General features: G+C 33.5%; 1 protein-coding gene across 1 annotated transcript in view; it reads left to right on the top strand.

The window, feature by feature from the left end:
* ERBB4 (erb-b2 receptor tyrosine kinase 4) overlaps positions 1 to 14,411 on the top strand; it is a 694,050-nt gene that overhangs the window by 656,203 nt on the left and 23,436 nt on the right. The window contains exons 22-24 of the mRNA XM_065880236.1: positions 938 to 1,084; positions 3,152 to 3,249; positions 4,834 to 5,004. Of these exons, the coding sequence (XP_065736308.1) occupies positions 938 to 1,084; positions 3,152 to 3,249; positions 4,834 to 5,004 (416 nt within the window). The remainder of the gene's footprint in view (positions 1 to 937; positions 1,085 to 3,151; positions 3,250 to 4,833; positions 5,005 to 14,411) is intronic.

Genomic DNA, 14,411 nt, shown 5'->3' with positions numbered 1-14,411 from the left:
TAATTAGATTTTATATTAAAAGATACTTGTATATGCATCAATCAAAATTCACTTGCTAATACTATTGTGCCCACATAGCTATTTCTGAACTAACAACCTTTATCCTTAAGAAAACTATAACTTTTAAATTATATAATTATTAGATTATAAAGAAGAGATCTGTATTGTGTATGTTATTGCTCAGATCAGAGTCATTATTCTTGTCAAAGGTGGCTATTTGCATGCTAGTATTTAGAGTATTTGCTTTTACTGAGGAAATCAGTGTTCTAGTGATTCAAGAAACCATTCTTATTGTCTAAGGAATAGACTATTATTGATTCACTTCAATTTTGGAAAGCTCACTTTACATGTACTTTATCTTACATATGGATTATTCTTCAGTCAGTCTCTCATATGTGTTAGAGAAATGAATGTGTTTTATCCACTTGTTCTCTTTGTGTTAGTTAAAAAGAAAAGCACAATTATTTACTATAACATAAGTAATCATTCTGGAACCCCAGTTTGGCCTTTTGGGCTTTTAATAGTAAAGATGCTAATCTCAAAATTAGTCAATATCAGATTTTACCTAATCATATTTATTTGGTACTGAGTACACATGTGTATAGTAAATAAATTGTTTTATAGGCTCTAATGTGGTGAAACAAATTGGGTCAACAATCATTAGCATTACTTATAAGTAGAAATGGGGAACAGATTCTGTCCACTCTGAAATTGTCTCCGCTACCCATTAAAAATTTCAAGACAATGATAAGAAAATCAAATTTCCCACAAAGATTTTGTCATTGGGCTTCTCATGTGGACATAGGAATCTGAAGAGCCTTTCTTTAGACTATTTCTAATTGCCCTCTAAGAAGCATTCTTTTGCCACAGGCATATTGCTGGTTTCTTCAAAGTATATTGTTAACATCCTTATGTAAGAATTTGATCTCCCTTTTAGGAGTCACTATATGGGAACTGATGACCTTTGGAGGAAAACCCTATGATGGAATTCCAACCAGAGAAATCCCCGATTTGTTAGAGAAAGGAGAACGTTTGCCCCAGCCTCCCATCTGCACTATTGATGTTTATATGGTCATGGTCAAATGTAAGATTGCAAAATTATGTTATCATCCTCATCATCATTCTTAGTAATTAATCAACCTGCACAATTTTTCTGTATATTAAAAAATATAAAAGTTTGCAGATAATTGTGAAAAGGAGCATGTAAACCCGTGTTTGTTGTGATTCTTGTTAATATGAAGCAATATCATGCTTTCATGCTATGAAGTCAACATTGTATGATTCTTACACTTCTTATTTATTTCACTTTGATTCTTATCATTTCCATGGCAATGAAACTTTCTCATAAAGAGATGTAATTAATCACAATAATGTTAATACTCTTTAGAGGAAAAAAGCAGACTAGATCAATGATCTACACAAAAAGAAAAAAGCTTGAAACTAATAGTTTAAAAAAATGAATTAAATGGAAATAGATTTACCAGTTTCAGTCAACAGAAAATTAGCAAGGCAAAATGGGAAGTGGAAAGACATGAATCTACATTGAACTACAAAGATTATGAAAGTTTACTTTCTTTCAATTTGATCATTTGTTTACATCTAACTCTCTTACTTTTCTTTCTCCCTTCTATGCCCCAGACACATATGTGTTATAAATGTATTTTGGAAGCCTAGACTCTTAATTTAAATAGAATTAGGGAAGTCTCTGGAGTTTCTGACTTAATTTAAATGAGATTCGCATTCAGCAATCTTTCTTGTGTAATGAGAGGTTTTCCCCTTTTGATTTACACAGGGTTAGCAAAGAAACAAACTGGTGAAGGTGAATAAGCATCTTATTAATAAGAGACTTTGGACAGGTCTACTCAGATTTATACTCATGACATGTGTGATACATTCTGACAGTGAGGGAAGAAACAAAAAATGTGCTTTTCACTTCAGGTCAGCATGCCCTTTTCTCTAAGTGTAGTTCTGTTTACTCAATATTTAGTTAGAAAGAAACTGATACCTCACTGAGAATTTAACCTTTTCTGGTTCCAATAGAGTTCCAGAAACATTGATTTTTCTCATTAACATCTTGGTATCAACAGCATTTTTTTTTTAGTGGTTACATATAAAATATAGAGCATTTGAGCTTTGTTAGGAGAGAAAAAAATCAAATAATTTTAATGATACATAAAATGACACCCAAACACTTCCCATAACAAGAATAAAAATTGAACTTGCAGAAAAGAGGAAACAAGTTTTATAGCTTTATTGGGTCAAACATTTTTCGGTAGTCAGCTATGGAAGAAAGTTTAAAAACATACATGTATTACATAATTTGATCCCATAACTAGCATGAGATGATTTATATACTTCATTTAGATACTCTGATGAATAATAAAAATTCAGGAAAACATCTTGCCTAATAGCAACTCTTACCTCGCTTTTAGGAGTTTTAATATCTAAGAAAAGGGTCATTTGGCAATAAAATCAAGGAAAGCTTGGTGCCTTTATTCTTGTCATTTCAACAGTTAAACAGAGCCTGGGGAGTTAAGGTTCTTGATACATAACTTGATAAATTGCTGATAGTATTTTATGCTGGAAAGCCTAGCACTAAGATAAGCTAGTGACTATTTCTGAACAAACATTACCAATCACTTTGCATTAATTTTTTTCCCACCGGGAAAAAAGTAGCATAAGAAAGTTGCTTTCAATTCCTTTTTTCACCTTTTTGCCAGTATACAGCATTGCAATGAAAGTTTTTATTCCATGTCACTCCTGATATAAAATGATAAATTAGATTCCAATCACCTTTTCTATACCCATCAAAGAAAAATATTTTTTTTATTTTTAAATTCTCTTCACACCTATGGAAAAAAGATCTGAGATTCTGTAAATTCCCATGGTTAGCCTAGGTTATATTTTCTATGATGAAAAATTAATTTTAAATTATATCAACAAAATAAAAAGCTTGTGTTGTTCTATAATATGTTACATTTAGTTATGAATGTCAGCAAACTGATTGAGATAGAATCTCACCTATTGGATTGTTTCTTTCATTAGCTTTCTTTGTCAGATCATTTTTATTTAAATGATATGTTTCAAACTTAGTCTTTATTTTCATAAAATTATGGGTATAGTGACTCTTTTATTGCATGTGAATTTCTAGGTTGGATGATTGATGCTGACAGTAGACCTAAATTTAAGGAACTGGCTGCTGAATTTTCGAGGATGGCTCGAGACCCTCAAAGATACCTAGTTATTCAGGTTTGTACATTTGACTTAGATTTTTGAGAATATCCCAATGACAAACCCACTACAAAACAGTAGTAATATCTGGACTTTGGAACTATGGATATCATCATTCACAAATTAATTAATTAGCTAAGCAAAATACCATGTGAAATGACTTTTACTTGATGTCAGAACCACTTCTAAGCATCTTCCCTTAGTACTCAAGTGCCTCTACTGTTGAACTGCCAGATAATTATGATTATTCATGTACATAAAAAGGCCTTTATCCTCAGACAAGCCTTGTAGTACTCTGCTAGTCATGTTCATTGTTATAATCATCTCTTCTTGGAATAAAAGGAAGATGGATTTTTGTTTTAATCGTGTCCATGTTTGAAGGCAGTGAACTAAAAGTTTCAATAAATTGACATTTAATTTCCTAGAAAAATATTTTAAAATATGTATTTTTTCTTTTGGGAGGTATGCAATATTCAAGTAATAACTCAGATTCAGATGAATTAATATACAAAAATAATAGACCAAAAGAACATTTTATATGTAACACTAGAAAAAATGGATTTAATAATTTAAAAGTTGTAATATATTTCTTTATGATTATTTTACCTAAACCATAAACAAGTGGACCTTGGATAACACTGAGTTAAGATTCCTCAATAAAACAAGGTAGTGTTTATCTTCATATCAGTAGTCTGACATGAAGATAAAAGTCAGATTTTAGCAGATAATGATTTCTAGCTAACTTTTTCCCTAATTAATTTTAAAAAGTTTACAAAAATATCACAAAACAAATTTTAAAATTCTACTTAAGAAATAGATGAGGGCTTCCCTGGTGGTGCAGCGGTTGGGAGTCCGCCTGCCGATGCAGGGGACAGGGGTTCCTGCCCCGGTCCGGGAAGATCCCACATGCCGCGGAGCGGCTGGGCCCGTGAGCCATGGCCGCTGGGCCTGTGCGTCCGGAGCCTATGCTCCGCGACGGGAGAGGCCACAACAGTGAGGGGTCCGCGTACCGCAAAAAAAAAAAAAAAAAAAAAAAAAAGAAATAGATGAGGTAGGAGTGTAACTATTGTTGTGGTGTTTCTCCCACCCCCTTTATGTTATTTGCCACCAGTGCTGTGATTTTGAATGTTATCACTTTAACAATATTATGCTATAGAGCAAACCATGGATTCAATGTATCATGATAGCTCTACACTATCAAACCAACCAAGTATAATAAAGATTGATAAGTCAATTGCTCTTTCTTTATTTTATACTCTTAAAGTCACAGCTCAAACGCCATCTTGACAATGAAACCCACCATTATTATCAGATCTGAAATGGTTTATGCCTCTCTCAAAATAGCCATAGCATTCTGCTTTATTTATCTCTAATGGCATTTATCACATTCTTCTTGTATTAAATGTTTTTATCTTACCGTGTCATATCTAAGTATGTTATAGGCTTCTATATGGCTGGTATTTGTGCTAAATAATTATTTTGTTTAATGAGTGCATGAATTTGCAACCATTTTGATATTACATAAATTTGCTACAAAGTTCACATATTTAAAATGAAGGAAAGAATCATTTCTGTGTGTATATCTGATGGGAAACTTTTTAGGGTGATGATCGTATGAAGCTTCCCAGTCCAAACGACAGCAAGTTCTTTCAGAATCTCTTGGATGAAGAGGATTTAGAAGATATGATGGATGCTGAGGAATATCTGGTCCCTCAGGCTTTCAACATCCCACCTCCCATCTATACTTCCAGAGCAAGAATCGACTCAAATAGGGTAAGAAGTAATTATATACCACCTCTCATATTATTTCTGAGAAACAAAGTCATGGAAAAACAGTGTAAGTACTAAAATTACCAAATAAATTATGTAGCTCAAAAAAGTGTGATTCCTAAATTAAAAGTAAGTTATACCAACAAAAGATATGCCAAGCTTGCCATACATAGTTAATTTTGGAAGGTAAGCATGGGCAATACAACATGCACTCTGAAATATCTTCAAGATTTCAAAAGGAGAAACTTTTCTTCATCTTAAGTCAGTTAAAAAAAAACTTAATTTTTGAAAATCTACAACCAATTCAAACTAATAAATCTGTATGTGTTTGTATATAAATGAAAATTCTTCCCAAGATAGGCTCTCTACTTTTTTTCTCAATAAAATGATATGACTTATTAGTCAAGAGACAATACAAGTACAACTCGTTATTACTCATTTAGGAGACATTAAATATCTTCTGTCAAGTTGAAGTAGAAACAGAAAGTATGTAATCCTTTGGACTAAATCAATCATATTGGGAGGGCTTCTGAATCATTTCTAAGATGCAGATTTAACTTTTGAAAGCAGCTTCTGAAAGGAGTTTCCATTTCATTTTAAATATTAAGCCCACGCTATATGAACACCATTCTTTCTCTGAAAACTGTCAATCCATGTATTCATTCACTTGTTTATTTTTGAAAATTCATTCTTCATTCGACATTTATTTATTTACTTTTTGATAGAGTCAGCATTTATTAAGTGCCTAACATATTCCAGGCCTTTCTTTTTTTTTTTAAATAGATCCTTATTGGAATATAATTGCTTCACAATACCATGTTAGTATCTGTTGTACAACAAAGTGAATCAGCCATATGCATACATATATCCACATATCCCCTCCCTCTTGAGCCTCCCTCCCACCCTCCCTATCAAACATCTCTAGGTCATCACAAAGCACCAAGCTGATCTCCCTGTGCTATGGGGCTGCTTCCCACTAGGTAACTATTTTATATTCGGTTAGTGTATATGTGTTGATACTACTCTCACTTTGCCCTAGCTTTGCCCTCCCCTACCACATCCTCAAGTCCACACTCTATGTCTATGTCTTTATTCCTGCCCTGCAACTAGATTCATCAGTACCACTTTTTTTTTTTTTTTTTTTTTAGATTCCATATATATGTGTTAGTGTATGGTATTTGTTTTTCTCTTTCTGACTTACTTCACTCTGTATGACAGACTCTAGGTCCATCCCCCTCACTACAAATAACTCAATTTCGTTTCTTTTTATGGCTGAGTAATATTCCATTGTATATATGTGCCACATCTTCTTTATCCATTCATCATCTGTCGATGGACATTTAGGTTGGTTCCATGTCCTGGCTAATGTAAATAGTGCTTCAGTGAACATTGGGGTGCATGTCTCTTTTTGAATTATGGTTTTCTCAGGCTATATGCCCAGTAGTGGGATTGCTGGGTCATATGGTAGTTCTATTTTTAGTTTTTTAAGGAACCTCCATACTCTTCTCCATAGTGGTTGTATCAATTTACATTCCCACCAACAGTGCAGGAGGGTTCCTTTTTCACCACACCTTTTCCAGAATTTATTGTTTCTAGATTTTTTGGTAATGGCCATTCTGACCAGTGTGAGGTGATACCTCATTGTAGTTTTGATTTGCATTTCTCTAATGGCTAGTGATGTTGAGCATCTTTTCATGTGCCTCTTGGCCATGTATATGTCTTCTTTGGTGAAATGTCTATTTAGGTCTTCTGCCCATTTTTTAATTGAATTGTTTATTTTTTTAATATTGAGCTTCGTGAGCTGTTTGTATATTTTGGAGATTAATCCTTTGTCCGTTGTTTCATTTGTAACAATAAGTTGTTTCACTTATTCCCAGCCTCTTCAATAAGTGGTGCTGGGAAACCTGGACAGGTACATGGAAAAGAATGAAATTAGAGCACTACCTAACACCATACACAAAAATAACCTCCAAATGGATTAAAGACCTAAATGTAAGATCAGACACTATAAAACTCTTAGAGGAAAACATAGGAAAAACACTCTTTGACATAAACCCCAGCAAGATCTTTTTTGACCCGCCTCCTAGAATAATGAAAATAAAAACAAAAGTAAACAAATGAGACCTAATTAAACTTAAAACCTTTTGCACAGCAAAGGAAACCATAAACATTCAACATGTATTGAGTACCTCTGCATGTAAGCCATTATTAGACATGAGATTTAAATATTTTGACATAACTACTACTTTCAAGACGTACCAAGTTTAACAAAAGACTCACGCAGATACAAAGACAGAGTGTAGCATGATAGTGTTATAATCAAGTATTCATTAGCCATTATGGAGCATAGAGAAGCCTGTAATCAATTTCTTCAATTGAAAAGACATAAACGTGATGCTTAATTTTTTCTAGAAAGCAATTCTTTTCTCTTGGTCTCCTCCTCCCTCTAAGAACATTGTCGTAGCTCATGGAACAAACAGCATCCTCTTTGTCTTGACCATCGGCATAAGAAAACTTTCAATTTGCTGCTCATTCTCTAAAACAAAGTAATTTGCTTTGTTTCAAACTGACAGCAATGATAAACCTAGTGTTTACTATGTGTCAACACATATATATTGTCTCTTAATACTTACAAAAATCCCGTGAGGTTCTATTATCATTATTTGTCACAAAGTTAAGTGACTTGAATGGCCAAAGGTGACTCACACGGCCAATGGAAGAGCCGGATCAGTCTGCCTGTACTACACACACTATTGCTTCACAGTGATTAGAAAATGTTATTTTCAATATGGTTGTTTTTCTTGGCATCAACCTCAACCTCTGAGATACATGTTGTTTGGGAAACTCCCTAGGTTTTTTCTTGTAAAATGCATCTCCCAACCTGCCCTATACTTCTTGCCCACCTTCCCCCATTTAGAAGGTCTGGTATAGATAGAGGCAAAGATAGAGACCTCAAGTCATTTCTCATTCATATGAAAAATTTGTCTTGTAGCTCAGTGGAGAGGAGATAGGGAGATAGAACTAAAAATTTTTTAAATTATATCAACTGATAGATATTGAACATCAATGTTTTTTTTCTTTTTTTTTTTTTTTTTGTGGTACGCGGGGCTCTCACTGTTGTGGCCTCTCCCGTTGCGGAGCACAGGCTCCGGACACGCAGGCTCAGCGGCCATGGCTCATGGACCCAGCCGCTCCGCGACATGTGGGATCTTCCCGGACCGGGGCACAAACCCATGTCCCCTGCATCGGCAGGCGGACTCTCAACTACTGCGCCACCAGGGAAGCCCCAGTGTTTTGTTTATGGCAAGGAAAAACACCTTTAAGGTGTGTAAAAGAGGCACCATTTTCTTCTCTGTACACTTAGGAAAATGGTCAAATCATGACTTTGATATTTATAATTTTATGTGACAAATTCATTACCTTTATTAAAACAGGGAAATTTCAAGAAAATAGTTTCCTTCCTTAACAGGAAATGTTATAAAGGCCAAGGGCTTGAATCTTTTCCTTTTTATAAGGATTCTCAAATTCTAACTTTTCTGTTCATCTTAATTTATGCTCAGTGCCAAGAATTCATAGTAAAAGTTTGAGTTAACTGGAGGGAATTAGTAAGAAAGTAGAAACCGCATGAGGAATTATTTGGCCTTTAGTCATCATTTCTTATTCCAGTTATTATTTAAACAATGTTATCTGTATATTTCCTTTTACTTTTTCAGGTCTTTGTTAAAGGAATTTTTCTTAAATATCATTTTATTTTCAGGCATTAAAAAGCCTTATTATTCATCTATATTTTTCTATTTTTTCTGTCTGGCTTTATGTAACTTGTATGGTAATTTCTAATATGTGCAAATGCTGTTTTCCCCCCTTCTTTCCTATAAAGCTAATTTGCATTATTTTATAGTTAGAAAATATTACTTCAATTTTAGTTTCTGTGACCAACTTATGTGGTAAGGGAATGTTTTAAAGTGAATTTTAATCAAAGGAGTTTTGAGCATGTTTGTTGGACTTTGAAACCAAAAAGTAATTCAGTTTTTATATATAGACTCCCCTGCTCACTAGCTGAAAGTCTTAAAGTTCTGAATATCTTTACAACTTTGCTTCTTTATTTGTAAAATAAACACAATAGTACATATATGATTGTTAGGCAATTAACTTAAAAAATTGCAGAGTATCTGAAATGCTAGGCAAATCGATACTTATTCTGTTCTTTTAGAATCACCCTTAAAGTGATTCTAAATAACCTTAAAGCAGTGAGTCAACTAAAAATACAATGTGGACTTTTATCCAGCAACTTGCCAGGTACAAAAGCAAGTAATGCTAGAAAACATTCATCTAATTTATATCTATTGTTGTTATTATTGTTAGATATCCTTTTAATATTATCTCAAAAACTTTACCAAAATAATATACCAAAAGCACTTACTGTAACATGATGTAGAATAGGAAAATGTGAGAAGCTATCTAAACTTCTGCAAACTTCAGTTCTCTGTATCTGTAAAATGGGGACGAAAAAAATCCTCACAGAATATTGTGATGGTTGACTTTCTAATATATCTAAGCGTGTTGTCCAGTGATGGATGTACAGTGGGTGTTTGATCGTGTTGAAATAAATAAGACCATCTATTTATTCAGAGCTATTTATTCAGGGCTATTTATTCAGAGCTTACTATAACAAGGGAGTCAACCACTGTCACTTGTGTTTTGGGAGAGACTCAAGGGCAGATGGAGGAATGGGAAACATTTATAGTGGAGAAAAAGGAAGGCTTCAGGAATGGCCTGATTGGAGGCTATTGGCATAGGGAATCTAAAAGAGGGCTAACTAGAAGCAGAGCATCCTATGGGTTAGGTGTACATATTTGGCTTTCTCTGGTTGGCTCTAAGTTGAAAGTGGTGACAAAAATTAGGGAAGCTGCTAGTTATGAATCAAATCCTGGTCATTTAGGGCCAATTGTTAACAGAAGTTATTGTTTAGCTTCCTGGATTGCTACTAAAGGTAACAATCAGGCTTCCTGCAAGTCCGATTTATAAGTCAACTGCATTCCTGGGCTGTTTATTTTAGCTATGGTTTTCTGGGCAGGTTGCTGTTAAGTGTGAATTAGGTTACTGATTTCATATATGATCCAGCCATTGTCTGTTTGTATATTCAGTCTATCAAGAGGTTTTAGGTTCCCTGCTGCCTTTCTTTTCTCTTGACATATTTATTTAAATGCATACTGCCTTACATTTTCAACTAAGTGTTCAGTACGATTTTGGAATTTCTGCACGGATTATTTTTCTGTTAATATGGATATGTTTTGTCTCTTTCTTTTGAGTTACCCAGATTTATGTTTGTTTAGTATAATGAGCTGTAATTAAATGCAACAGCAATGAATAAGAATGGCTAATACATTGATGCAGCTAAAGATATTTTAGCTTTAATGATATTAGAAAGTTGAATTTAATGTAAAAGCTTCAGTGCATTTTTATAGAGGAGGACATGATTCAATTGTTGCGGGATCATTCAGTCATTTGTGGTGAGTAGTTTTAAAGATTAAGTGTCCTACCTCTTTCAGAAAACATCAACAAACACATGAAGTATCCAGGCCAGGGGAAGACAGAGGAACTGTCTTCCTCTGTAGCTGCTCCACATTGGTAGAGCGGGTGATCTACAATGGATCTATCATTACAATTTAAAGTTTTCTCCACTTCTTTCCAATCTGCTAAGAAATAACTCTATTTACAGATTTGCATTTTTCCTCCTCTTTGTCCTTTCTCTTCTAGGATGGGTATATAAATGAATTGAAAAACTGGACAAAGTATAGGCAGGAAAAGTGAAGGGTGAAGAAAGAAAAAGGGGTTTGGTATTTCACAAATTTGATCAGCTTCTAAATAATTGAATATAGGCTGAATATTTGACTGCTCAGAGAATATAATTCTATATACTTTATTTTATACCTCTATCACTTTGCCATCAGTTAAGATTTCATAACTTTGATAAAGGTATTTTAGCAAGGGTTTTAACATATATTGTAATGATCTTTGAGATTTTTACTAATCTATAGGAAAGAAAGAAAGAAAGAGAGAAAGGGAGAAAGAAAGAAAGAAAGAAAGAAAGAAAGAAAGAAAGAAAGAAAGAAAGAAAGAAAGAAAGAGAGAAAGAAAGAGAGAAAGAAAAAGAAAGGAAGGAAGGAAGAAAGGGAGGAAGGAAGGAAGGAAGGAAGGAAGGAAGGAAGGAAGGAAGGAAGGAAGATGGAAAGAGAAATATAAGACACTTTTGGCCTCCCCTGTAGGATTTATGATCTTGTGCTATGTATGCTTCCTAATGATGCATAAACTAGTAGAAATTCAAGCAAAATGAGAATGCAGAAACAATGATGTCACTCTCAATAATGACATTTGAAGCTATGAAAGTTTCAATTGGGTTTGTCTTTACAATTTAGTAAATCAAAACCTTGATTTATTTTATGAAATTTAAAAAATAGTAATATCAGCTGAAACTTGAGTTCTTACTATAACCTAAATACTATATGAAGTGTTTTAAATTAACTATTTCACTTTAATTTCACAAAGCTCTATGAGGTAGGTAATAATATATGTCCCATTTTAAGAGTTAAGGAAATTAATATGTGGAGAGGTTAGATAATTTACAAATGATAAGAGGCAGAGCTATTAATTAATAAAGTCTAGCTTTTAGTAGTCCCACAAGGGAGCCATATTCCTAAAATAACAGAGAGACTGCGGGAAGGTAGTTCCTTATTTCAAGTTGCTATTAAACTTCTTACAACTTATGGAACTAACACTTTTCATTTCCTTAATGATAATTGGATAAAAGAAACTAAGTTGGATGTCAGAAATCTCACGTTTTAGAACTAACTCTTTGACACTTCAGCCTTGGTCATATTCCTTAATCAGATTCAGTTTCTTTACTTCAATGTTGAGAAGATTGAACTAGATCACTTAAGAGCTCCTTGTAATTTTAACTATCTTTTCATAGGATGACTTTTCAAAATAATCATTTATTTTATGCATTCATATTAGATTTTCTTCTAGAAAATATTTAATTGAAAAATGCCCCAAAACATTTTGGGTTACCTCTATACACAACTTTTTTTTCCTTTTGTGATTGATTATAGAAGAGAAAAACCTAAGGACACATGTTAAGGAAGTATCTCATAGCTAAATGATGTAGTGGGAAGATTTTGTGATGATATAACAAGGTTACTCTGGTTGCAATTTACCAAGGATCAATATTAATTCTAACAACAGCTGCTACTTGATGATAAATGATTGTAGTCTCAGGTTATTGGTTTTACATTTCTTCTAAAATATGTCAAGGATTCCCAGTATCCTTGATATGATACTTGGGTATTGTGTTTTTAAATTTTATCGATCAAGACAGGAGAAGGAGCTCTTCTTACTAAGACACTCCATATCACTAGGTAGTTTTTGCCCCAAAGTGTTACCTATCTAAGTAGTAATCTTTTAACTTGTTAGTTTATTATGGTGAAAGAGTAAATGAATTAATACATTGAATGTTTATCTTGGGCCAGGCACTGTGTTGGGCAATGAGGGTACAGAGTTGAAAGACAAATCTTCTTCCCTCAAAGACTTCACATTCCGTTTGAGGAGATAATATTCTGAGAGCAATATGCCAGGTATTGTAGGAAAAAGACCAAATCAGTTAAAGAGGCTATGGAGTGTCATTTGTGGCTCTATCATTATTGGATTTAGCTTGGAATAGAAGTAGAATTTTGGTAGAGTGGGACTGAAATGGATCAAAAGGAAAGCAAAAATCAAAACCAAACAAAAACCCCAGTATGAACAAAGACAAGGAGATGTGTTTTTAACTATACTTTAAAAAAATTCTTGTTTTTATAATATTTCTATACTACACATGTTTGAGAACTCTTTTATGTTATGAAGAGATATGATGGATTCTCTCCCAATTTTCCTATTTTTTGTCAGTGTTATGAAGGCTTGAAATGTGGTTTTAAAATCTTTTGCTTTTCATTAAAATCATCCAATTAAAAGCAAAATCCTTTTTGGTCTTCCTATAAAACAGCTCTCAAATTCCTGTCTTATGTTTCTCCTGCCATGACTCTAATTCAGGGCCTCATCACTTCACAGGAATTACTACAAAATCATTCTAACTGACAGCTACATTTTTTAAAATTTCTTCAGACAGGCTCAATTTCTACATATAAGGTTTACCAAATAAAAGACAATACTGTGAATATTTCAAGCACCTGATCACTTATTAGCACTAACTCCTTTATTTTGTCCTCATCTATTGAGAGTACTCCTTTCATTTTCATCAATGGGATAAACTTGAATGATATATATTATATTAGATTTTGCTTTATATGATATATAGTTTTATTGTCACTAACAGTTGAAGGGATTTTGAACATTTATCCTAGGAAATGCCTTGGCCATTCCAGTTGACCAGTCACTGCAATTTATTTTCCACTGCTGTCTACTCACACACATAAAATTGCCCAGAGCTGCAAGCTTTATCCCTACTTTGATCTCTTTCAAAATACAGATCATGTTGGTGCTTTCTGTTTTAGTTTGGAGGCATGGGTGGGTAGTTTATATATTTTAACAAAGAACTATTTCTCCTTATGCATGGTAAATTTGTTTATTTTCTTTTTTCCCCTAAATAAGAACATAACATCAGATTGCATTTGTTTAATCTCCCAAGTTCTTGGACATTATTGGGATATCAAAAATAACTCTCACCTCTCTGATTTGCCACTAATTTGGGGGTATCCCGCATTCTGTCAAATGATTAATTTATCAGCAAAATGTCTATGCCTTTTTGTGCAGTGTCTTCTCCACCAGTGACTTTCTTAAAGTCTGGTTATATTGTTTTAGTTATACTACTCTTTGTAAGCTTTACTTTTCTTTAACAAAGTACTTTTTTCCATTGTTATTATTCTTTTATTTCTCCCTGACTCCTCAGGGTTTTAGATAGAGTTCAGGTCATGACATCATGTTAGATGTAATGATAAATCTTTTATAGTAACCCTATGTTTAAGAATTACACACAAAATTAAATTATTTTTCAATTTCTTAAGAAAGATATCATTTTTGGACTTCTTTCTCAAATTGTATCTCCAGGTTTCATAGAAATCACTTCTAGCAGATTTGGACTTGGGGTAGCACCTCCTTGCTGTAGTACATTGTGATTTCCTCTACAGTTGTTTATTCTTTAGAAAATCTGTTCTTTCTGTTGGAAAATGAAAGATTAAAACTAAATACCACTGCCTATAAATGCATGCTTGCAGATACAATAGAGGTGGTATGTTTCCTAGAGCATGGTGAATCAGAGTGATCCACTGACCCTGGCTGAAGTGGTGACAAGATATTTAGAAATTCCCATCTTCAAAGCTAAGGAAGGAGAGGAGGTTGGCAGTAAATACAAAATAATA

This window comes from Phocoena phocoena, chromosome 7 (assembly GCF_963924675.1).
Source record: "Phocoena phocoena chromosome 7, mPhoPho1.1, whole genome shotgun sequence".
In the NCBI taxonomy this organism is placed as follows: domain Eukaryota; kingdom Metazoa; phylum Chordata; class Mammalia; order Artiodactyla; family Phocoenidae; genus Phocoena; species Phocoena phocoena.
Note: the sequence above shows the minus strand (reverse complement) of the source record. Positions and strands in the feature narration are given on the sequence as shown.